This window comes from Leiobunum rupestre, chromosome 2 (assembly GCF_980474605.1).
Source record: "Leiobunum rupestre chromosome 2, qqLeiRupe1.1.hap1, whole genome shotgun sequence".
Classification (NCBI taxonomy): domain Eukaryota; kingdom Metazoa; phylum Arthropoda; class Arachnida; order Opiliones; family Sclerosomatidae; genus Leiobunum; species Leiobunum rupestre.
Window position 1 is genome coordinate 33,158,051 of NC_143385.1, and position 25,972 is coordinate 33,184,022.

The 25,972-nt window shown below is 31.4% G+C and overlaps 1 protein-coding gene across 1 annotated transcript; it reads left to right on the plus strand.

Annotated features, from left to right (window-relative positions):
- Positions 1-881: 881 nt before the first annotated feature.
- LOC149957381 (nose resistant to fluoxetine protein 6-like) lies at positions 882-9,903 on the plus strand. The gene is made up of 7 exons (XM_090167006.1): positions 882-1,041; positions 1,179-1,272; positions 3,852-3,947; positions 4,470-4,638; positions 8,066-8,252; positions 8,313-8,455; positions 9,612-9,903. Exons 1-7 carry the CDS (start codon positions 882-884, stop codon positions 9,891-9,893), a joined length of 1,131 nt encoding a protein of 376 aa, XP_090023132.1. The 3' UTR covers positions 9,894-9,903.
- The last annotated feature ends 16,069 nt before the right edge of the window (positions 9,904-25,972 follow it).

The window sequence follows — 25,972 nt, forward strand, 5'->3', positions numbered from 1 at the left end:
GCATTGAAAAACAAATTAGACCGGTTCGAAGTTCTTACTTACGTAAAACGACTATTGATAATACACCTTTCTCTATTCTCCAAAAACTTACTCGGCAAGACGCAAAGCAGCACAAGAATATATTATAAATAAATTAGCCATTTTAGTTTACACATAGCGGCTAATGCGAGAACCTCATAAACTGCTTAATTTTATTCAGTTAAGTAGGCAATTTGTACTTTAAAAATGACAAATCGTCTGCTTAGCTATCGAAAATCCAGTGCTCTACGTAAACTGTAAAGAGCGAATGTTAGGTATTTTAAACGTGTTGAGTTAACTATAAATTTTTAAAATGGTTTGTCACCAACGGTTGTTTTGAAAGTTAAAAATTAATGAATAAGAAATATTTAATTAACCGAAAATTGATTTCAAAATAGACAATTTGCTTTTCCTTAATGTTAAAAAGTCTTGGAATATCCATTGTAAAATAAGAAATAAGAAACAGAGAGATACGCATGGATTTAAAATTACCTTAACTGGTGTATAGAGCGTTCAGTCTTCTCATAAACGTTAGTGCATATAGTAAAATTTTACTCTCAACAAATACAAAGTTGGTCTATATGCTTATGAAAAAGAGAAATTGGGTATGTGAAACCACATTTTTCGACGTCTTCAATCGCGTTCAGAAGAGCCATTAAGGGTACGGGACCCTGACGTAAAGTGAACACATTTTTTGAAACAGGATAATCGGCTTGCGAACAGTATTTGTATAACTTGAAGAGCATGCTATGCCCTTCTGGCGTAACACCTCCATTAGACTCCCAAAAGTAACAAAACGGTGGAAATTAAAATAAATTATTTGAATTTATCATTGGTGTGCAGAACTGTCAGTTTCTATGAAAATGGTGCGAGCCTTCTCGATCACGGAGAACTTGAAGAAGTCTACGAACACGGAGCGCCGCAAAGACACCAATTTGGATTTCTTGGACGGAATTCGTTTCATTTCGATGACGTGGGTTGTCCTCGGCCACGCCTACTGCGTCATCAATCAATACTTTCTAAGTGAGTCAAATGTCAGAATTTGCAAACCCGCACACGCTCCAAAACCGCCAATCATTTTACCAATCGCGTTCTAGCCTCCGGCCACTTTCAGTCTATCCTCGAATTCAATTTGCAAAAGTTAATTTTCCTCTTTTTAGGGAGTCTCAAGAACATAGAAGGAATCGTCGATGACATTTTCTTTGAGGCCATTGGTTCCGGATTCTTGGCGGTGGATACTTTCATTTTTATAGGGTATTCACTTGATGATTTCCATTACGATTATTATACGTGCTCTTAGAAGAGATTGTCACTTTAAAAGTCATTGAAAACTATTTACTCAAACTCCTATGAAATATAATTTGTTAACATAGCCGACGTTTAAGATTATTTCTACACCCTGGTTTGATTAAATCATGATTAAATCTGATTAGCTTTGTCTGTATAAAGATAAAAAATATTTAAATCACGTAAAAAAATTTAATCTTCAGTAAAGGAATTAGTGGATAATAAACATAAGTATGACACTTCCTATTCACCCAATGCAATTTTTTTAATGATAGTCTGTTTCGCCAATGACAACGTAAACCATTACGTACCGACGGACTGACAACTCTCCGCGAACTGCTAATAGTATTTGGAGGAGGCCCTAAACATCGTGGACGGTCCGCCGGCAGCCTTTTTGACGGACCAGCCAAGGCCTATGGCAAATTGAAATGCTTTTAAAAGTTTAAATAACCCTCACCTTTGGAAAATAATGATGAATTATAGAATCGGAAGATAAAAATAACTAATATAAACACTGGCTCCATTTCAGAAATTAGTTTTTTCGAATTTCAAACCTAAACGCGTGTACGCTCGTTTTTCTCGCCATCAAACTAACCAACTATTTTGCCAACGGAAATAGTAGGAAGGGACGAATTTCCTGTTCGGAAACTTCCTATTTCGCAAACACTCCACGACAGACTATCATTCACCGAATTCGTTCTGTGCCATACTTATGTTTATTATCCACTTATGGTATAGGTGATTTGCCTCTAGGTTATTTCTAAAATTTTATATTCATTTATTAATAAAAAATTATGAGAGATAAGAATGCGTTAAATAAAATAGTTTGATTAATAAAACTTTATAACACGCGTACGGCGAACTTGTATGAAAACAATCTGGGTAATAAGTAAGTTTAAATGATTTCAGGTTCGAGGAATAAAATAGTCAGGTTAATCCTGCGCTATAGAACGCTTACGGGAAACATCTAATATGATAAGCTTTCTAAAATCATTTAGTGACGCGTACTTCTAAGGTGTACTACGTCTCGTCAAATTTTCTCCATATTTTAAGCAAAGAAATTAAGTAAAATAAGAAATATACTAAAATTTATTTATATTATAAAAGTAACCCGATGAATCTTGATTTAATCTGAGGAATCTAATCTGAGGAATCTAATCCGATGAATCTTGATTTAATCCGATGAATCTTGATTTAATCCGATGAATCTTGATTTAATCCGATGAATCTTGATTTAATCCGATGAATCTTGATTTAATCCGATGAATCTTGATTTAATCCGATGAATCTTGATTTAATCCGATGAATCTTGATTTAATCCGATGAATCTTGATTTAATCCAATTAATCTTGATTTAATCCGATTAATCTTGATTTAATCCAATTAATCTTGATTTAATCCGATTAATCTTGATTTAATTCGATTAATCTTGATTTAATCCGATTAATCTTGATTTAATCCGATTAATCTTGATTTAATCCGATTAATCTTGATTAATCAATTTAATCTGGATATAATCATTTTAAAGACGATTTGTTCTTTTGAGGGTGGTCTAATAATCATGAAAGTGACCTGACCGTTTTTTATCTCACCTGAATTTAAGTTTGTGAACCGAGAGTTTAAGCGCCGTATACGTTCACGAATAGGCAAAGTCTACACATTAGTACCCATTCTTCAAACAACGTTCTTACGATTAATATATCTTATGAAGGCCTTGAAAATGGTGTTGGTCCATTTGATCGAAAAATATGTTATCGAAATTCCATTTGATCGAATCCCATTTGTCATTTGTTTCATAAGATCGAACCTTAATATGATCGAATACTATTTTATCGAATTCAAAAGTATTTATAGTACCAGTTGGTATGTTTTTATTTTACCGAATGTCAATATGAAGTGCAGAAGGAATAATGATGGAATAATTCATTGCTTTAACTGTATGAAGCCACAAAGATGAAGAGATTTTTACTTTATACACTATATGATGGACTTTTTTATGACATCGACGATAACGGCCCGTTGTTTTTGATATATATAAATAGGGTCAGGTTAGGTTAGGTTAGGTTAGGTTAGGTTGATGTACGCGCACCGTAGGCGCGTATGCACCGTTGTATACGAGGGGTCTGACCACGTTCACGGCCCTTCTATTGCTAAAAATTAGGTACAGAGTTCGGTTTTTTTAATAGGTCTTTCTATTAATTATGTCCGAGAGAATATTTTGTTTTCTACGTCACTGCGCTCGGGTTTTTTTCTGTATATTATTTTTCTTTAGTACAGTTTAAAGAAATAATTATTATTCATAGAGTCTACTGTATCTCATTCTGACAAGATGTTGCCTTTTCGATTTACTCCCAAAAACTAGTAGTTTTACCCTACAGTAGATTTCGATCAAATTTCGTTCGATCAAATGCCATTCGATCAAATGCAATTCGATCAAATGGAAATTCGATCAAATGGGACCCGTTCGATCATTGGGGAATCGATCAAATAGACTCAAACCTTGAAAATAGCATTGAAAGATATACATATTTCGTTTTCATTTTTAGGGGAACAGTTTTATCATACGCTGTTATTAAACAGCTAGATAAGAGGAAATTCAGAGCTAAGGAAGCCGTCGTACTGTTTGTATGCAGGGTATTACGGTATGTTTATATTTATTTCATAGATAAACCACATTGTGTAGGAAACCAAATTATTTATAGGATTTAAAAACAGTCTAAGAAATAAAATTTTATTATGAAATTACTTTATAGGATTTTTAAATTCATTTTATTGTGAAATATGTCGGTAACATTTATAAATTCATTTTATTGTGAAAAACGTCTACAGCATTTTTAAATTAATTTTATTTTGAATTTAGTTCATAGGATTTTTAAACTCATTTTATTGTGAATTTAGTCCATTTGATTTTTAAATTCATTTTATTGTGACATACATCTATAGCATTTTTAAATTCATTTTATTGTGAATTTAGTCTATATACGATTTTTAAATTGATTCTATTGTTAATTTAGTGCATAAGATTTGTAAATTTATTTTATTGTGAATTAAGTTTATAGGATTTAAATTATATAAACCGTTTTTAGAGCTCATTATTAATTTTATTTATGGCTCAATTTCCGAGTTTGAAATAAATAAGTATTTATCATGTTAATGTTTTCCAGAGTGTGGCCCTGTTACTTTTTGATAATTGGTCTGATGCTTCTGTTGCCTTTGATCGGCACTGGGCCTATGTGGAACGATTACACGCTAGGTATCGCCAACAACTGTAGAAAGTCTTGGTGGGCTAATATACTGTTCTTCAACAACTATTACAACAACTTATACGACATGGTAAGTAATGAGAAAAATGCCTTATCGAGAACTGTACCTTCTGTTCTGTGATAGATGAGGCCTTTCTAGAAAAATGAGCTAGCTTTCCGAGATCAATCAATTTACGTTTTGAGTAATACGGGTAGCTAATGTCTGACTGGAAACTGATAAATGCGCATTTAAAGTTCAAGTTATTTTATCCATAAATCAAAAGTGTTTTACTTAAAGAAACATATTTAAATGATGAATGAGAATCATTGGTAAAGAGGTTTTACACGTGTAGGTTTCTTGTTGGATTTTAAATAAGTAATGACGTTGGAAAGACAGCTTTGATTCATTCTGCTGATCGATGTGCATTTAAACAGTGGCATTACCGAGGTGTGTCGTTCTAACAGGAACTAAACTAGTGAAATGGCAAAGACAGTCAGGGGTGATAAAAGGGGGAAGCAATTCCCTTTCTACGTATTTTAGTGGGAGGAACAAATTAAGTTATATTTGGTTCAAAACTGAAAATTGAGTAGTTAAAGTTGTTATTCTTTATTAATGAAGCAAAAATTTACCCCAGACCTGAAAAGCGAACACTTTCTGTAATTAAATGATATGCTCTACATCTTTACTTTTGAATAAATATTCATTTCTATATCAAATTTAACTTTAAAGTTATTGAATTCTAAGCGAGTGGCGGCTCGATGTGAAGTAGCTAATTTTTCAATAGATGTCGCTAGCGTCGAAATAAAATAGGCGGTACTTAGAGGTACCCTTCGCGTTGGTTGGATCGTTTGTAAATTGATCAATAACATAAATTACAGCAATTATATAAAAAAAATTTACACGAGATATATAATTCAGTTAAAGTTCACTAAATAAATTAAACGTTGTCTACAATGGCTCTCTGACGACGTTATCATTTGGTTATTTTAAATTTTAGCTTCCTTTGCCATAAATAGATGGCACCACGCTCTCCAGTAAAGTCATCTTTTTCGAAGAATCGGATAGATTCATGGCCAGCTCTAATAATAGGGGCCTTTTCATAATTCTCGTGGCAATGACAGACCCGCCACTTGCTTCTAACAATTTTCAAAGTATATCAATCAAGTACATGTACATGAACTCTAGCTATAACTTCCGACACGTCCTTATCGACCTCGGTCGACAGTAAAAGTTCACTGAAGACTTAAATGATTAGAGCCTATACAATTATTTTAAATATTATTATTGAAAATATATTTTTCAAATTTCAGTGTTTGTCCCATACGTGGTACATGTCGGTAGACCTGCAATGTTTCGTAGTCGGAATAATATACCTCGTTCTTTTATACAAGTAGGTTTGGAAAGTACTTGTTGATAACATGAATTTATATATGTAAACACTCGGAATGTCTAAGAATCAATTTTATTTTCCAATTCGTAGAAGTTATCCGGAAAATAAACTTATCAGAAAATGGATTTAAGAAGCCCGTATTTGAGAATTTGTAATGTGATCTAAAAAACTGATCTAGTTCCGCGTAAATCAAATATTTAGATGGTATAAAAAGCGCATTTGACAAGGCTTAATATCGAATTTTTACCGTAACACAGTGGAACACAGATTATACGACTGTAAACCAGGCACATTTCTATGCGAATGATCAGGGAAAACATAGTCTATCTTAAACATTCCAAGTGTTTACGCGTATAATTTCTTGTTGGTATCCATATTTCGCATTTTTACACTGAAAACCGTTTCTGATTTTATTGCAGGGACACGAAGTATGGTAACTCCTTCCTAATGTTTTTTATCGCACTATCGGTGTCAACAACAGGATTCATTACTTACTATTTTAATTATCCACCAACGATTCTTGTTAAAAGTTCCATATTTCTAGACTTCAGGTAAAAATTACTTTGTTAAAGTTAATAGCACCCTAGTGAAGGTCACGCGTTCTAGAGTGTGAATATTGAAGGTAGTTTGACCTTTACTGCTAGGGTTATATTTAATTCAAAATTTAAAACATTTTGGAGTTAATTTTTAGGTATGGAGCACAATATATGGCTATTTCGTACACATCGACCCACGTCCACCTGGGCGTTTACTGTGTGGGTCTCTTTACCGGTACATTCCTGGCCAGAGCGAAGAAGATTAAATTAAACTGGGTTGGTACATTCTCGAATTGAACAGTTGTTGGTATCAAACACTTCCAATATTAGAGTATAGAAATAATTTAAATTTACGGAAAACTCATGACGATTTAAAAAAATTTAAAATTTAAATATAATGTAGCCGTGATGTTACAAACGCACATCTAGTCGGCACCGACACAACGTTTTGAATCTCATAAGATTCTTTGTCAAGTGTGACACTTGACAAAGAATCTTAAATATTTTTAAATCGTCATGAGTTTCCGTAATTTTAGTTATTTCTATACTCTATTATTTCACCATGACAAAAATCAGTCTTTCAATTTCCAATATTAATTAAACCTTTATTAATTTAATTCATTAAACATGGGTTGTCAATTTTCTAAAATGAAACTAATGAATAAACATTCAATAATATAAAAGAAAAACATTCAATAACATAAAATAAATTAAAAATTTAATAATATTAATGAAATAAAAATTTATTAATATACAGATTTTTATAGTTATTTTAAATTAAAGGGGGAAGACTACAGGGGCCATTGTCTACTTTCGCGCTATTTCAAGCTGAACTCTTTTAATTTTGTATTTTAACTTATAAAATTAATATTTAAGTGTAGAACAGCCTCTTGTTTAGTGACTAAAAATATTTTGATGATTTTAAATTTAAAAGAACTTAATTAAGTTATTACGTTTTAATTCGGACCCGCGGAGCTAAACAAGTTGGGAAAGTGCCCAAACTACCCTTTAGTTAGGACCTTATATATCGTTAACTATTAATATTAGAATTATCCAAATTATTTTAAGCACTAGAGAAAGGTTCAGCCGAATAAGAAAAATATAATTAAATTATGTAATTGTTAAAACAGAAACGTTCAGCTTGAACGAAAAAGGGGCTTTTACTGTTTTCTTCCCCCTTAAACATTTCTTATATTAAAAAGTAAGTAATATTAATATATTTTTGTCTTACTATTAAATAATACATTAATTTTAAAAGTGTGGTTCGTCCTCTAACAAATCCTAAGTTACGATAAGAATGTACTTATTTATATTTAAATAGAATGTCCATGTTGATTTTTTAGCGTATCAGCCAATCCACCCCAAGGTCAGCATGCTCCTCCCCTTAAGATTCAGTCGAATCGGCGCATTATAATTAGTTCCTCAAAATGTACGTTTCCCAACGCGTCAAACACACGCGGGGGACAATTTTCACCTCTCGGGACACAATCATACATCCACTCATTCTTCCAAAATATAAATAAATACATGATTTCCAATACTGACGTACGTCTTTGCTTTCGTAACTTAATGTGCAATTTGAATCTTTAAGATTGCGGTTCGTTGTCTATGGACGTTGTCATTTCTGTCGGGTTTGTCGTTGGTGTACGGTATCCACCATTGGAATGAAGATGTTCCTTACACCCAAGTGGAGGCCATCGTGTTCTCTTCGCTTCAGAAGTTGGTTTGGGCGTTGCTTCTCTGTTGGATTTCAGTGGCTTGTTTCAGCGGCAACGGGGGTGCGTAATATACACTGTGACACATTGCGTTCAATTTGCCTCAGATTTATTCTATTCCAGGAATCGTTCACTTCACACTCTCGTGGTCGGGCTTCCGGCCGTTAGCTCAGCTATCATACCTAGTTTATCTAATCCATTACTTAATCATTATCGGATATGTTGCTGATGGTCAAGGATTGTCGGATTATAGACATTCGAGATTTGTAAGTGATAATTAAGTTTACTAGCTGGATATATTTTTCACTAGATAGATCTAGTTACTTAAAAAAATCCATTTAAATAATTGGTTTACTTTTACAATGTCTCCATGATGAGGTGGCCTAGGAGCACACCACACAATTCGAATGCAACCCGTGAAAAGTCGTGCATTTTCTTGTGTACATTTTTCATCGGCTAGACGCATAATCGCCTGTTGCGCTCGGAAGGGAAAAATTCTGAAATTGTCTTCCCCCTTTCCGTAAAACGTTCAACGTAAAGGTTCGTCCAAAGAAATTTGTACACAACCCTGGGTTAGCGTATTTCAAGGCTAGCTGCGTTCTCCTGGTGTTTTTTACTCCTAGATGCCACAAATTTCGTTATTTCGAAGCTTCGATTCAAAAGCATATCTCTAATAAATAATAGTCCATCTTTCTATAGCGCTATTATGTTATTTGCTTGAAACTAGTGCTTCCAAATAACTACTAATCAGGTTATTCGGGTCATATTTTTCAAATCTGATAGGTTTAATCGTATATATTCCCTTCACCCAAGTGCCCAATATGCTATAATTAATCTGACTAGATTCAGTGAACTCTTATACGTTTAGTATATATAAAAATCTTGGGTAAAGCAAATTACAATAAACAGTAAGCAAAATTTCAAATGAAATCGGGGAGAGTCTAAAATATGCTCAGTTTCTGTAAGCTGACTTACAAATAATTCAAATAAATTTCAGGTTTAAAGAATTTAGTTTGAATTTTTACTTATATCAACTGATCTGATACCTTAACATAAATGTAGATTGGTTATTAGTAAATTTCTAGAGCAAAAAATTTACTTTGAGATAGGGTAGTTGCATAGTTTTTTTACTGTTAATTAAAACCCGTGTTTTACTAATGGTTGGATATTACAGAACTAATTTACACATAGTTTTGAAAACCACAATTCACGCAATTCACGCAAATATTATCAATCAATAGGTTATTGTTTAATTCTGCCGAACAAAAATTACTATTTTATGTCCATTATGGTGTCCTGATAATCTCGAATAAATTGACTCACGCGACAGAAAAGGAAAAGCTACGTGAAATTCGTCCGGAATTTTTCAAACAATTTGGTGAACCTTTAACCGAAGCTATATTACTATGATTGTATTTCCAGGTGTTCGTTTTCTTCGGGCTTCTATGCGTGAGCCACATCATTGCCTTCTTTCTAAATATTCTGATCGAATCTCCACTCATTCAATTGACGAAAATCATTCACACCGATGTTCTCAAACTAATGGACGATCAGAAAGGAAACAGTTCTAAGACATCGACCATATCAAATGGACGCTCGACAAATTATCGAAACGGAATCAACAAAGACACAGGCAACGGTCTTATCTTTAGAAATGGCCATTTAGAAAACATCAATACTGAAACGCAAGTCTCCAGAATTTGACGTTAATAGGAGGTTTTTATCGCTTTATAGAAAAAAGGACATTATTTATTGATCAAACATTAGCTCAAATAATTTCCTTTTTGAAATTATGCCGTATAGTTTATGAGAACGGCATATTCAGGAAACTATTTTCATTCTCAGAAAATAATTTTTTTAACAACGTACCTTTTACGTAATGAGTATCACTCTTATTTAAAAACTTTCTTGTATATACATATTTCAACGGCATCCTATTTTAAATGATTTAAGTATCTAGATAAAATTGATTTCAATATGTAGATATAAACGGTTTAACCTCTTTATGTTTATTTATTAGTTGAATAAATGAAGTTAATTAAGTACTACTCTTAGAAAATCAATCAACAAATACGTAACATAAAAATGAAAAGAATTTAATTTATAAATTGTTCTAAATTTATGACCAATAAACTCCAAGAAAACCAGTTTCTTATTAGTGAAATATCTCGAAGAATGAAGAGTCGTATTATACTATTTGCAATCTTGTACACATCTAATACGCAACTGATTTGGGCGGTGTTTGTAATAAGTGTTTTTCCGCAAACACTAGCAAATTTACCTTACTTTACTCGAAACATTTAAAAATTCATAACAAATTAATAATAATCCATATTAAGAAATAAATAATTTGAACACTAGGAGATTTACATTGCTTTACTCGAAACATTTAAAAATTCTTAAGTATAATAACTATTCAATAATAATCTAAATTAAGAAATTTACAATTTAAACATTAGGAAATGAACTTAACTTTACTTGAACCATTTTAAAATTCTTAAGTATAATAACAAATCTATAACGATCCGAACTATTAAATATACAATTTAAATACTTTATAATAAGTTTACCTTACTTTGCTCAATACATTTCAAAATTATTAAGTATAATAACAAATCTAGAATGATACAAACTAGGAAATAAACATTTTAAACACTAGTAAATTTACCTTACTTTACTCGAAACATTTCAAAATTCTTAAGTTTAATAACAAATCAAGAATGATCCAAACTAGGAAATATAAAATTTTTAGACTTATTTCATGTATAAATTGTGCTCAATCTTATTACTGAAATTAATAGTCGTACTATATACTGTAAGAATTTTTGTAATAAATTGTTTTCTGCCAACACTATTAAATTTCCTAACTTTATTCGAAATATATTTCTTTTTATTCGTATACCAAACCGATCTTTTTTATGAAGAAAATGTCAAGGGTGGAAAATATCAAATTTATTTTATTTTTTTTTTATTTTGTTTGCCCGGAAACATGTTTTCTGTAAAGCCGATTCGTTTTTTTAGTCTTCTTTTTATAACCGTGTTGGATAGGACCCTACGCCGAAATAAGCTATAAAATTCAGCGGTTGGAACCATAAATCAGTTAAGGGGGAATTGAAAAGGCCGGGGCAAGAATATATTGAGATTTACAGAGAATATCTCGAAGCCATCCTGTTCCCCTCGCTTCCCGAAAGATAAACCATACCAATCCGCCTTTCCTCGTGTAGTCTTCTCCTCCTTTCGGTAAAGGAGGGGGGGGGGATTATTCCGTTACGATCGAAGGCTCTCTCTCTCCGTGTAGGCGTGGCATATTTTCCGGCAATCATGAAAACAGAGCTAACAATTGACGCCACATATTCTTCGTTAACCGGCGCATATTCTTGGAGGAACGAAAGCTTACAACCCGAAGGAAAATGCGTGAAAGCCGATATATTACACACAGAAATGTAATCGTGTGTTGCTTTTGATACCTTTGAGATCAAAGATATACTTGTTATATTAATGAATTTTACCTTGAATTTATTTTTTGATGATATCTCAGCCTTTTGAATGTAATTTTTTACTTGTGGGTATAGAATAAAGAAAGATATTAATTAGAAAATATTGTAGGCTTTTCTTACAATCGTCTGTCTAAATGTTTATTACTAATTTCTAAGTAATAACGCATAATTAATCGCCTCCTTTGCTGAAATTATTCTGAAAAAGGAATTTATAATCGAATACTTTATTTGTTAAGTATCCATAACTTGATTTTGAATAATTTAGATATCAATATTTCTTTAGGAAGAAAACGTTAACTCAAACGCAGGAAGAAAACACCAACAATAGTAGAAGTTTTGGATCAGTTTTAAAATTTTGAGATTAAGAAAAATTAACTTAAAAAATAGTGGCTCACAATCATTTAATTAAAATAGATCTTTAAAACTAAACGTTGTAGTTTAACACCACCTTCCTATGCAATTTAACCCGCCCACCTGAATAAATGGCTTTAAAAGTCGCTGGATGATTTAGGCCTAAGGTGGTACCTGATAGCTGATTTTTGTTGTTTGTTTGCTGCATATAGAAAGGAAAAATTATGTATTTTGCTCGCGTAACAATATTAAATAAAATATACTACAAAGTTAAGTCATCTGTAGAAATGACGTGTGACTAAACATCGCAAAGGTTTCCAATTTTCATTGGTCCGCAATCCTCAAGCAAACCAAAATAATTTTTAAAACAAAAATACTTTAATTTTTATAAAGTAACCTAAGCCTAACCTCACCCTAATCTAACATAACCTTAACCCAACCTAAAATTATTTCACCCCAACCTAAGCTAACCTTAACCTAACATAGCTCTAACCTAACCCTACCCGAAACCTAAACTTACATAACATTTACCTAACGTTAACCTAAATCTAACCATGACCTAAGCCTAACCTTAACGTAAAGCTTAAATAAATCTAACCTTAACCTAAACGTAACATAACCTAAGCTTAATTCGCAACCTAAACGTAAAGTAAGCTAAACCTAATCTCAAGCTAACCCTAACGTAACCTAAGCCTAATCTAAACCTAACCCTAACGTAACCTAAGCCTTATCTAAACCTAACCCTAAATAAAAATAAATTAATAAAAACAGCCCGAAAATCTGGGGTAGGCCTCCAATTCTTGATTTTCATAGATTCCGGAAAAAAGATGACGTAATCCGCAGCCAATGAAATTGTGGAACCGTTGCTACGTTTAGTTTCTTCTTGATTGAGATCACGCTTAAAAATTAATAGTTTAAAGCAAACAGTCTCATTTCTATAGGTTTTGTGACAGACTGATAATTCAGTCAAAAACGTCGAGAGTGTAGGCTTGAAGGTAAATAAGAAGTAATTATCACTCTGCGTAGGGATATTTACCATATTTTCTCCAATGCAATAGTGTACAAAAATCAATGTATATATATTTATTATTTCTTCCCAAACTTATTTTGAAATATCAACCGGTAAATGATAATCACCTTAAGCCCAAGTCATGGAGCGACCTTTAAAGGCTTTAGTTCCAGTGGCCGGGTTTCAAGCGAATAACATTAGCAGGGTAGCGAGCCCACGGTAGCTTGATGAATACTTAAAACTTGTAGAGGTTAACGGTAATAGTTAGTGTAGAGAGCTGTTGACTCATGTGACATGAAGGGCTTGCCACCACCCTCCTACGCATTGTAACTCAGCCACCGGTTTAAAGGCATTAAAAGTCGCTCGATGACTTGGGCCTAGCTGTTTATTATTTTTATGTATTATGCCTTGTAAGATATATATGATATACTTCTGTCTCAATGTAAAATTATTACAGATGTTTCAAAGAATATCAATACCGCTACATCACTTGAACAAACAGCCATATTTACTGGTATTTTTGCATATAACATTTGGAGGTATATTAACGCCCAAAATGAATTTTAAAAGTCCACAATTGTAACAACAACAATTCCTTAAGTTCGGAGCATTTTCGTTTATTCCTAGGTCTTTTTTAGGTAATTCAAATACAGAACTATATCTGTTTTTCCAAACATTTTTAGTTTCATTCTTAACTAGATTTTTTTGCATTCTTTACGAGTATAATCTTTGATTTATTTAAAAAAATTATACAGCACATATAAATTTAATATTTCAGTACAAAGTCGAAGAAAATAAGGTTGGATTTTCGGAAACACCCGCTTTATGATGGATGTATGCTCTGGTCAGAGCCAAGAAGGAAGTCCTTAACTGCATTGTTTGATCGTTAAGTTAGGCGACCAAAATATTATACGAGGTCAGAGTACGATCTTAAAAAGATATATAAAAAATACCACTTTTCTTACTTCCGCCTACTTAAAAGATTAACTCTGTCTTATCCGCGATAAGATTTGGATATTTTTTGGCGGGAAAGGACCCACCAACCAACTATCTGTCGTCAGGATTAAATGCTGCAGATAAAAAATATTTATGTTCGATCTGATAAGTTAACTTTTTATGGTATTTGAACTACGGATTACAGCCATTGATTTAAAGTATTGATGAAAGACTTAAAATCAACAATGAAGTCGAAGATTTCAAATTAATCTACGAATATTTACAGACACTCCCCCGAAGGCTTTTGTAACTTCATAGTCACTAATCGTCCTTGTAAACGTATTGAAAATAACGAGTTTGAAAGATTTAAAGATTGTAAGTGAAGGCGTTGTTAGGATGCAAGCACGATAATTGCTCGTGGAATAGATTAGCTATAAATCATCGATACGGAGCGGGGGTCAGCTAACACTTAATACCTGGTCCATTTTCAAAGGTGCTATCTAAAACGCGCTGAAGTAAAAACACTAACGCTTCGGGGAAAACCCTTGAAGTTTTATTCTGGGAAAAACCACATTACCGATGAGGGTTAGAAAAACCACTTAAGTAGAGGTCGGCGGAACAAATAAATTAACCGCAAAAATTTCAATTAATCATTAAAATTAGTATTATTTGTTTTATACGAATAAACAACGATTTAACATGAAAAATTAATTTTTTTTTCGAATATTTCTGAATAATTCTCGGTTATGGATAAATATAAACAATTGTAATCGTATAATATCTTATTCAGACGCCGACCTCTACACTTAAGGGTGAAATGCACTATCAAGACGGCTTTCTTGTTGCAGTGAAACGTCTTTGATTTAATATTAACACTCAAAATGCCTTATTTCTACATATAAATCAATCATTTTAAGTTGATTAGTTAATAAGACATAAAGTGATACCTCAAGGCTTTGGTTTTCGCGAGTTCAGATTTTTACCCAGATCTTCAAACTTTTTTTTTAATTAATTCACTATTCAATTTAAAATTGTAAAAGCTATTTTGCGCACTGGAGAATAGTGTGCTCTATATGTAATTGAATAAAATCGAGACTTTTCGTAGCAAATATAAAAAAATATTTATATTTTTAAACTAATTTTGGGCCTGTTCACGAAAAGTAAGCCCAAAATATCGTTATAACTTTTCGATGATTAAATGATGTTTTGTATTTAATATATATATATATATATACATATATCCATAAAAAATGGACGTAAATATGGATATGACCGACCACTGAGAATATAGATATGAATGCCGTAAAATCCAAAAGGAATATGGATATATCCATCCGTTATAAGGATTTATCTATCATAATATTTGATATTTCCATAAACAAAATGTATATTTCCATCAAGAATATTGTTATTTCCATAAAAAATATAATCATTTCCATTAAAAATATGTATATTTCTATCCACATTATGGATATTTCAATGAATAATATGTATTTTTCCATCTAGAATATGGATATTTCAATCAAAATATGGATATTTCCATCAAAAATATAATCATTTTCATTAAAATATGTATATTTCCATCAAGAATATGGATATTTACATGAAAAATATAAACATTTCCATCAAGAATATGGATATTTCCTAAAAACTATCAACATTTCCATGAAGAATATGGATATTTCTATAAAGAATATGGATATTCCAATCAAAAATATGTATATTTCCATCAAGAATATGGATATTTACATGAAAAATATAAACATTTCCATCAAGAATATGGATATTTCCTAAAAAATATAAACATTTCCATGAAGAATATGGATATTTCTAACAAGAATATGGATATTCCAATCAAAAATATGTATATTTCCATAAAGAATATGGATATTTTAATCAAAAATACGGATTTATCCATCAAACATTTCGATACATCCATCATAAAATATTTTATTTCCATCAAAAACATGGATACAAGACTGATTTGAAAAATAATTTTCTTGAACATTAAGCTCCGATCCGATCATTCTTCATTGTCTAAGTTGACTTTAAAATACAGTATTTTATAATTGCAATTTCGAGTTGTAAATTATTTCGATTGAATCGGGCGTTCAAAAAGGGACACCACTACACCATTAATTCTAGTTCATTAGCGCGTTAAAGCTTAGTAAGCTACGCCTTTGCGACTTTTTGGCTTCAAAAAGCCCCGCTGTTGTATTTGGTCCTTTTTCCAGTGAGCCGACCTACATGCTACCGCGCTTGATTAATATCGCGGAAGCGAAAATAGCGGAATTAAACCCAAACGCCACCAATACCTCTCGAAGGAAATTATGTAAAAAATAAATAATGGTATATATATTTCTGCAGAATTTTTTTCTGAAAACCCATTTCTCGAGAATGCGCACTCGCCTTTATTGGTTGTAATCGATTGAACTACGCTCCAATGAGACCAAAATGACGCGGGTCACTAACGTTAATTAAGCGTTACTCTCAAATTTGTGTCGAACAGCTAAAATCGCGCTCTACTTAGTACGAAGGTAGATACATTTTTTTCCGGATTTAGAGGTTTAAAAATTAACCTTCGTGGAAGAAAGATAGTATTTCTTAGTTTGGCCCACGGCGACGTTTGCATCTTTAAGACGGCAGGAATATTTCAAATGTCGCGCGAAGGATTAAATTGTCCGAGTTCTCTTTATAATGAACTTTCGAAAATATTTGCTCCAGAAAAACAGAAAAATATTTCATTTTCGTGCGAATTGGTTTCGAGACTTTCACTTTTATGCTATTTTATAAATCTTCAGGAAGTAATTCTTTTTATTTTCCGCTGAGAAACGAGAGTAATACCATAAGTAAAATAATCTCAATAAGCATTACGCATCAAGAGGAACTGGGTTCGATCCCAGCTTGGGGCACTGGGTGAAAACCCGGAACCGCACCTTCTCGGTTGAGTTTGAATGTTCTCTCCCCGCTGGTCAAAGTGGATTTGCCCTGAGTTCTTCGGTTTCCCCTTTCGATGAAAACTTGTTGAGGTAAACGGTTATAACTAGTGTAAGGAGCTCGAAGACCTATCGGTACGAAATATTTGGAAGTTTTTAAATTTCGTCAAATTTGTTTAGGGTTTAGCTTTTTTAAACTTTTTTATTATGGACTATTCTACTTATTCTCGTATTTTATCATTCTTTGCAAAGCAGTCCATAGGTGGTTCCTTTTAAATTAAGGAGCTGTTGGCTTGCATGACATGAAGGACACCTGAGTTAAAGGCAGTAAACATTGATAGCTGACTTGGGCAAAAGGTAGGGCCTTGGGTAGTAGCCAAACTGATTATTAATTTCACAATCAAAGTTTAGTACAGCACATAGCTCCCGAGTGCCTAAATATGGCCAAATCTAAATATTCTTCTACCTCGAACGATATTCAACTATTCAGTTTGGTTGCGAGTTCAAGTCGGATCCGGGCGAGAGTTTCAGTGTCGAAAAAACGTTCGGTAAGTGTCATACTTTATTCTATTATGTTACTCATGCTAAGACGAATTTCGAACGACATTCAGGAGTCGTCGAAACGTCGAGGATAATCCTTTTCCTGAATTATGGCTTCGAAATAGGCCGAACCATTCGTGCTAAATTAAAGTAGATGTTATTCTTACTGGAGACGAATGGGATCACGAAACGAAAGCGTTTTGAGCAAAGCCTCGTGTGAACTTCAGGAGGAAACGTTTGCGAGGCTTTGTGGAAGTTAAATTGACGTTGCCGTTTTAATTATACGAGAAGTGAACCTCGACCATGCTTGCGTATCGTAGCGTGGGCGCATGCACGCATTAAATATTTGGAATTTCTTATAAATTATACTTTTGCGAATGTATAAAATAAAAAACCCGATTCTAGAAAAAAAAATATTTAAAACCAAAAGGTGATAAATTATCTCTTATTTTGTCAATTTAATGAATTTATCGACGACTTAAAGATAAAAAATTGTAGAATATAGTTTTGTTGTAATAATCTTTATATTTAATATTTCATCACACGACTCGTATCGGATTGTAGCAATTGACGAAATAACGAAATTGAATTATATTTTTGGGTATTTTCCGATCGCATTTCGAAATATTCATATATATATATATATATATATATATATATATATATATATATATGAACGTATTGAAATGATGACTACTTTTCTGTGGAAAATAAACAGGATTTCTGAACATCGACGAATATTTAAAGTTTAATTAATGCAGACTATAAAAATGTATTTTATTTTCCTTAAGCGCTGTAAAAATTCCCTTAAACACATTTTAACAAGGTAAACACGGATCCGTAGCAAAAGTATTCGTATATTTCAGGGGGTAACGCGTTATTTTTGAAGACGGGACAATCTTACGGAGCCCGAAAGCAAAAATAACTACTTCGCTAAATACTGTGTTCTACCAAAAAATTAACTAAGTATCTATATTTGGATAGCGACTTGCACAAATTTACTAATCTAAATAAGGAATAAAAGACCACGATATTTAAAATGTGCACAAGAACATATTTTATTTAAAAAGATAAAAATGTTATAACCCGACTAGTTTCGGCAGCATTTTTGATCCGTCATCATAGGTTTGACCCGTTTAGCGTTACAACTCTTATTTTCAAGTTCGGTTATAATAATAATTTTTTTTTAAATAATAGTTTTATCCAATTTTTTACATAATCGACTCCAGGTCCCAAGTCTCGATTTAGACATTTATTTTTATCTACTGCTTGTTTAATATAGTAGGATTCGTAAATATTTAGTTCTAATTGTTTATTACAGGGCATAGAGTATCCAACTCTCATAGAGTGGAAGGCCCTTTGGAAGCTCATGAAACATTAACCCTAACGGCCAACTTGTTTTCGAGGCGTGAATAAATATAGTCCGAAGAGCGATGGTGTTGTTTTTACATTTTTTTATAGTATAAACTTACTTTTTTATCGAGATATTGTACTTACCTATAGGCCAACTTGTTTATTTCACGCCTCGAAAACAAGACGTTGTGTACGAAAAGTGTTCACAAGTTTCGCTGATAGCCTTCGCAACGTAGGAGGGTGAAAAACTTTCCCAGTGGACCAAAATTGTTCATGATATCGACATGTTGAAAATTATTCTTGAAAATTCTCCTCAAGTATATAAACCCATTTCAAGCAACAAAGGAAGTGAAAAAGATTCTTTATCTGCTATTGGTGAGAGCTGAGCTCAGTCCAATTAAAGCTTATGTGGAAACCGTCAGAAAATGATCATTGCTGTCGTTTGGTTTTTGGTTACTAGAGTCCAGGTTATCTAAATCTACGTTACGTATTTAGTACCCAGATCAGAGACAATTTTTGATTCGCCTTTTAGTACACAAAATCAACCTTGGCGGTGTAATAATCTGACTCGAAGAACACAGGGAAAAACCCCTTGAATGAGTGGAGGGATATCTGGCCCCTCAAAATTGTAGTCGAATCCACTTCCGTTTGCTGAGAAGCGAAAATTCTATGCTTGAATTATACAATTCTCGATTTATTCATAGAGTTATCGATTTAATCATACAATTCTCGATTTATTCATAGAGTTATCGATTTAATCATACAATTCTCGATTTATTCATAGAGTTATCGATTTAATCATACAATTCTCGATTTATTCATAGAGTTATCGATTTAATCATACAATTCTCGATTTATTCATAGAGTTATCGATTTATTCATAGAGTTATCGATTTATTCATAGAGTTATCGATTTAATCATACAATTCTCGATTTTATCATTTATATCACGATTTAATAATTTAAATACCTATTTAATCATTTAAATCACCATTTAATAATTTAAATCGCTATTTAATAATTTAAATCGCTATTTAATAATTTTAATCGCTATTTAATAATTTAAATCACTATTTAATAATTTAAATCGCTATTTAATAATTTTAATCGCTATTTAATAATTTAAATCACTATTTAATAATTTTAATCGCTATTTAATAATTTAAATCACTATTTAATAATATAAATCACTATTTAATCATTTAAATCACTATTTAATAATTTAAATCGCTATTTAATAATTTTAATCGCTATTTAATAATTTAAATCGCTATTTAATAATTTAAATCGCTATTTAATAATTTTAATCGCTATTTAATAATTTAAATCGCTATTTAATAATTTTAATCGCTATTTAATAATTTAAATCACTATTTAATAATTTTAATCGCTATTTAATAATTTAAATCACTATTTAATAATATAAATCACTATTTAATCATTTTAATCGCTATTTAATAATTTAAATCACTATTTAATAATTTTAATCGCTATTTAATAATTTAAATCACTATTTAATAATTTAAATCGCTATTTAATAATTTTAATCGCTATTTAATAATTTAAATCACTATTTAATAATTTTAATCGCTATTTAATAATTTAAATCACTATTTAATAATATAAATCACTATTTAATCATTTAAATCACTATTTAATAATTTAAATCGCTATTTAATAATTTTAATCGCTATTTAATAATTTAAATCGCTATTTAATAATTTAAATCGCTATTTAATAATTTAAATCACTATTTAATAATTTTAATCGCTATTTAATAATTTAAATCACTATTTAATAATATAAATCACTATTTAATCATTTAAATCACTATTTAATAATTTAAATCGCTATTTAATAATTTTAATCGCTATTTAATAATTTAAATCGCTATTTAATAATTTAAATCACTATTTAATAATTTAAATCGCTATTTAATAATTTTAATCACTATTTAATAATTTAAATCGCTATTTAATAATTTTAATCGCTATTTAATAATTTAAATCGCTATTTAATAATTTTAATCGCTATTTAATAATTTGAATCGCTATTTAATAATTTAAATCACTATTTAATAATTTAAATCGCTATTTAATAATTTAAATCGCTATTTAATAATTTAAATCACTATTTAATAATTTAAATCGCTATTTAATAATTTAAATCGCTATTTAATAATTTTAATCGCTATTTAATATTTTAAATCGCTATTTAATAATTTTAATCGCTATTTAATAATTTAAGTCACTATTTAATAATTTAAATCACTATTTAATAATATAAATCACTATTTAATCATTTAAATCACTATTTAATCATTTAAATCGCTATTTAATAATTTAAATCGCTATTTAATAATTTAAATCACTATTTAATAATTTAAATCGCTATTTAATAATTTTAATCACTATTTAATAATTTAAATCGCTATTTAATAATTTTAATCGCTATTTAATAATTTAAATCGCTATTTAATAATTTTAATCACTATTTAACAATTTAAATCACTAAGAAATAATATAAATCACTATTTAATAATTTAATTCGCTACTTAATAATTTAAATCGCTATTTAATAATTTGAATCGCTATTTTATAATTTAAATCACTATTTAATAATTTAAATCGCTATTTAATAATTTAAATCGCTATTTAATAATTTAAATCGCTATTTAATAATTTAAATCGCTATTTAATAATTTTAATCGCTATTTAATAATTTAAATCGCTATTTAATAATTTTAATCGCTATTTAATAATTTAAATCGCTATTTAATAATTTTAATCGCTATTTAATAATTTAAGTCACTATTTAATAATTTAAATCACTATTTAATAATATAAATCACTATTTAATCATTTAAATCACTATTTAATAATTTAAAACGCTATTTAATAATTTAAATAACTATTTAATAATTTAAATCGCTATTTAATAATTTAAATCGCTATTTAATAATTTTAATCGCTATTTAATAATTTTAATCGCTATTTAATAATTTTAATCGCTATTTAATAATTTAAATCACTATTGAAAAATATAAATCACTATTTAATAATTTAAGTCGCTATTTAATAATTTTAATCGCTATTTAATAATTTAAGTCACTATTTAATACTATAAATCATTATTTAATCCTTTGATCGTGATAATAATAATAATAATAATAATAATAATAATCATCATCATCTAATCTAATACCCAATTAATCTTTTTTAAATTCATTTTATTATGCTACATCGAACTTTAATTACAAATACCAACCGAAACTGGTTGTTCTTTCCCAAACAGCACGGTAGCCTTCGACAAATTATCCGCTTTTTGGGAGTCTTAAAGAACTGTACGAATTTTTCGCACGAAATTGTGAAAACATTCTTATCAATAAATCAATTCCCGAGAAACTACGACCAGCGCAAACAACGAAAAATATAATAATAATTATTACTATTATTATTATTATTATTAACAAGACCTAAGCCATTTTTCGTACGATCTAAGCCAATTATCTTTCACTAAATAAAAGTTTAGGTTTGTATGCAACACTTACAACAGTTATATTATTTTTGAGCCATCGATGGTTAAAATTAATAGTCATTGTAGGGACGCTTTGTTAAGCGGTGGCAGGGCAGGACTAGACAAAACTTTCACAAATCACTGTGAAGGTACATTGTATCTCGGGTGCTTGTGTAACTACGAAATATGACTTACTTAGCGTCCATTATCAATAAAGTGGAATTTAAATATTTAAACTCACTTTCTACGTAGGTGATTTCTCAGTTTTGTATTGGTTATGGTGACATCTATGGTAGTTTTTTTGAAAGTCGATGCCATATAAGATTTGTATAAAGAAAATAAAATTGTATATTAAGCTCTTTTTTTTGTCAGCCACTGCATTTACGTAGATCGAATGACTGAAGTTGTGTTTGGAAAAATTTACCACGTCCAGAATTCGGGGTGAATTGGCTACGTTTAAACCAGGAGGACATGTGCCCTTGGGGAGCTAAACCCCTTTTCAAATCACAGGTCCGCAAAACAAAATTAAAACTGGAAAGATCTATAGACTTTTACTCAGTCGGCCCAATAGTTGAATAAGTAGATTAACATAAGTTCTAGTTATATTTTGTTTCTACAAAAAAACTAATTCAAGTAAGCGTTACTAATTTAACAGATGCGAGTACACTCATGGCAGATTTATATTTGACATGATTTTAATGAAATGGAGATCGCAGAAGAAATTTTCCCTGCTAGTGGCATGACCGAGTTTAAGGTCCTCTAAGCAGACGACAAATATTTATTCCATTGGTAGTCCTAACCACAATTATTTATTATTTCGGTTGTTTTAAGCACAATTTTGTATTCCTTTAGTAGTCTTAACCACAACTATTTAATCCATTGGTAGTCTTAACCACAATTATTTATTCCATTGGTAGTCTTAACAACAATTATTTATTCCATTGGTAGTCTTAACCACAATTATTTATTACATTGGTAGTCTTAACCACAATTATTTATTCCATTGGTAGTCTTAACCACAATTATTTATTCCATTGGTAGTCTTAACCACAATTATTTATTCCATTGGTGTTCTTAAAAAAACATTTATTCCATTCGCATTCTCGACAACAAGTATTTATTCCATTCGCATTCTCGACAACAAGTATTTATTCCATTCGCATTCTCGACAACAAGTATTTATTCCGTTGCCCTAGACAAAAAGTATTTTTTACATTAGAAGTCTTGGAAAAAAATATTTATCCCCTTGCTAGTCTTAACAACACACTTTTTTTTCATAAGACAACATGCATTTATTGCATTGGTTGTCTTGATGAAAGGTATTAATTATACAGATAGTCTTGACAATAGGAATCTATTTTATTCGTAGTCTTGAGTTTCTTGACGACGAGTGTTTTAAAAACGTAAAACACGCGCCGTCCGCTTCGAGGACCTCTAGCTCGGTCACGCCACTAGTGGTGAAAGTTTCTTCTAAGAACACCATAAAAATGTCACCGTGAAACGAGAATAAGCGTCGAAACGTATACCGGAACCCCTTTCGCATAAAGAGCTATTGACCGATTTAAAATATGAGTCAAAGCTTCTTCTATCAAAAACCACACGAATAAGAGTGAATTTAGGCGGGGAAAAACCGAATAGCGAGAGAATTTGGCAAGAGAGAATACATAATGAACGGGTTGAGGGTATCCAGCACGTATCACCGGCACGGTCCTGTTCTATGATACCTACAATCTTGAAATTGCGAGTCAAAGCTTGATCCTACCGTACAAAGGGGAATACATTCCACGCACTCGGTTCGTTTCGTCTGGCGAAAGTTAAAGAGAGGGAAAAGTATCTCTTGGCTGGGTACAGCTTCACTCTTGAAAGGAAAAGGATTATTTCAGTGGAAAAGTGTTTTATCAATAATTCGATGCGTTCGATTACGTTCGTTTCCGCGCTCGTTTGCATCTTCGGGTGTTGCAGGGCGGATTACAGCTTCTATTTCCAACCCGACAACGAACCGACGGAACTGAGCGCGTTCGACAAATTGAGAATCTTCGAAGACGCGTTGAAGGATAATGCGGAGTCAATTGTCAGGAAACTTTTACCGACTCTTGTCAAATTGGGATACGAAGCCAATATTAGCCAATCTTGCGCTTCGTCCTTAGTCAGGTTATTGCTGGATTTCAAAGAAATGAAGACGTGGGCGTTCCTCAGTGAGTAATTTATTAATCCTACTGATTTCAGCGAATTAGTTTTTATCCCTTTCTCTAACAAAATTGGCATGTATGCAGGGCCGTGTTAGCAGATTTCCGGGCCCTGGGCAAGGTCTTTAAGCCGGGCCCCTATATTCATGTTTTTTTCTGAGTGTAGGTATAAATTAAACTAGTAATACGTAAACTTTAATATAAATTTTGTTAAAATATAATACTATTCTTTTACTATATGATATATAAAAATAATTTAAATGTTTAACATTTTTAAACTTTAAAAGTAATTAATTTTCATTCTAACTTTCATTTAAAAAAATTGGGCAATTTTGTTATCACAATTTAGCTATAATTGTCAAACAATGAATTTTCTGATTTGTGACTGACGGACGGACAATAATTGTTGGGAAATGCGTATTTGCAGCTCTATAATAAGAATATAACCTGAACGCATTCTCAATGGAAGACCTCTGACAATTTGAGCAAGAATTAACTAACTATCTCCTGAAATATCTAAAATTATATAATGGAGAGGCCAATATTAGAAGTGTTGGTGTGCCACACTAAATACCTTCGTTTGTATTCCCTGTTACCATGAATATATTTAACAATGAATATACAACTGTATAAGATGACCCTAGTACGATGTCGCTTTCAAAAGGGCGGTAGCTTATGAGTCGAGTGACGCGATTTACATGTTTCTAAGCTCCAATCAGGAGAGACTAGGAAATGACGTTTTTCAAGTCCTCGATAGCTAGGTCATAGCAGACGGTATTATTTGTTCAGGAATTAGCTTCGACGGGCTATAATAATGTTTCGGGATTTATGAAGTTTAACAGATGAATGTTTTTCAAAAATGTCGTATTGAAACATGTCAGAAGTCGCTGTAAGTGATATACAATTGTTAAAAGCAATTTTAACAACCGCATGTGGCGTTTTCGATAATCTAGAAGTAAAAACAGTAGGCCCGGTAACCTCAAGCCTTGTCACTGCTTCTTCAAACTCTGGAAATCATGAGCTTCTAGCGTTTGATATTTCAAGGAAAGACAGTTATTTCTTCCTATCTGTGGGTGGAAAATTTGATGAAAATGTCGATCAGTTGCAACAGTAGGATGTTCTCTCATTTGATAAACAATTATTTCCCTAGTTTTGCCAAAAGCCCTAACTTGAGCTAGGTTACTGAGCTGTCGTCTGCTTTTCTTTTTTTTCCTATTTCCGGACACGTGACTAATGCCGTCAATAAATAAGCTCCAACCCTAATTCTAGGTACTACCAGCCGACCCTATTACCGTTGTTTATTCATTGTTAAATATATTCATGCTGTTACGAAATACATGCAGAAAAATATGTATTTTACGATAAAACGGGACCCATGAGTAAATTAATTTAAAAACCTTTTAGGTCTTGGACATTTGTTTAGATTAAAGCATTTTCTAAATATCTATACTCTGTTAAA

Bases quoted from the DNA above. Each gene is read 5' to 3' on its own strand.
- LOC149957381 (XM_090167006.1), top strand. From the start codon at position 882: ATGGTGCGAGCCTTCTCGATCACGGAGAACTTGAAGAAGTCTACGAAC. The intron at 1,042-1,178 runs GTGAGTCAAATG...TCCTCTTTTTAG, and splicing joins CATCAATCAATACTTTCTAA to GGAGTCTCAAGAACATAGAA. The intron at 1,273-3,851 runs GTATTCACTTGA...TTTCATTTTTAG, and splicing joins GATACTTTCATTTTTATAGG to GGGAACAGTTTTATCATACG.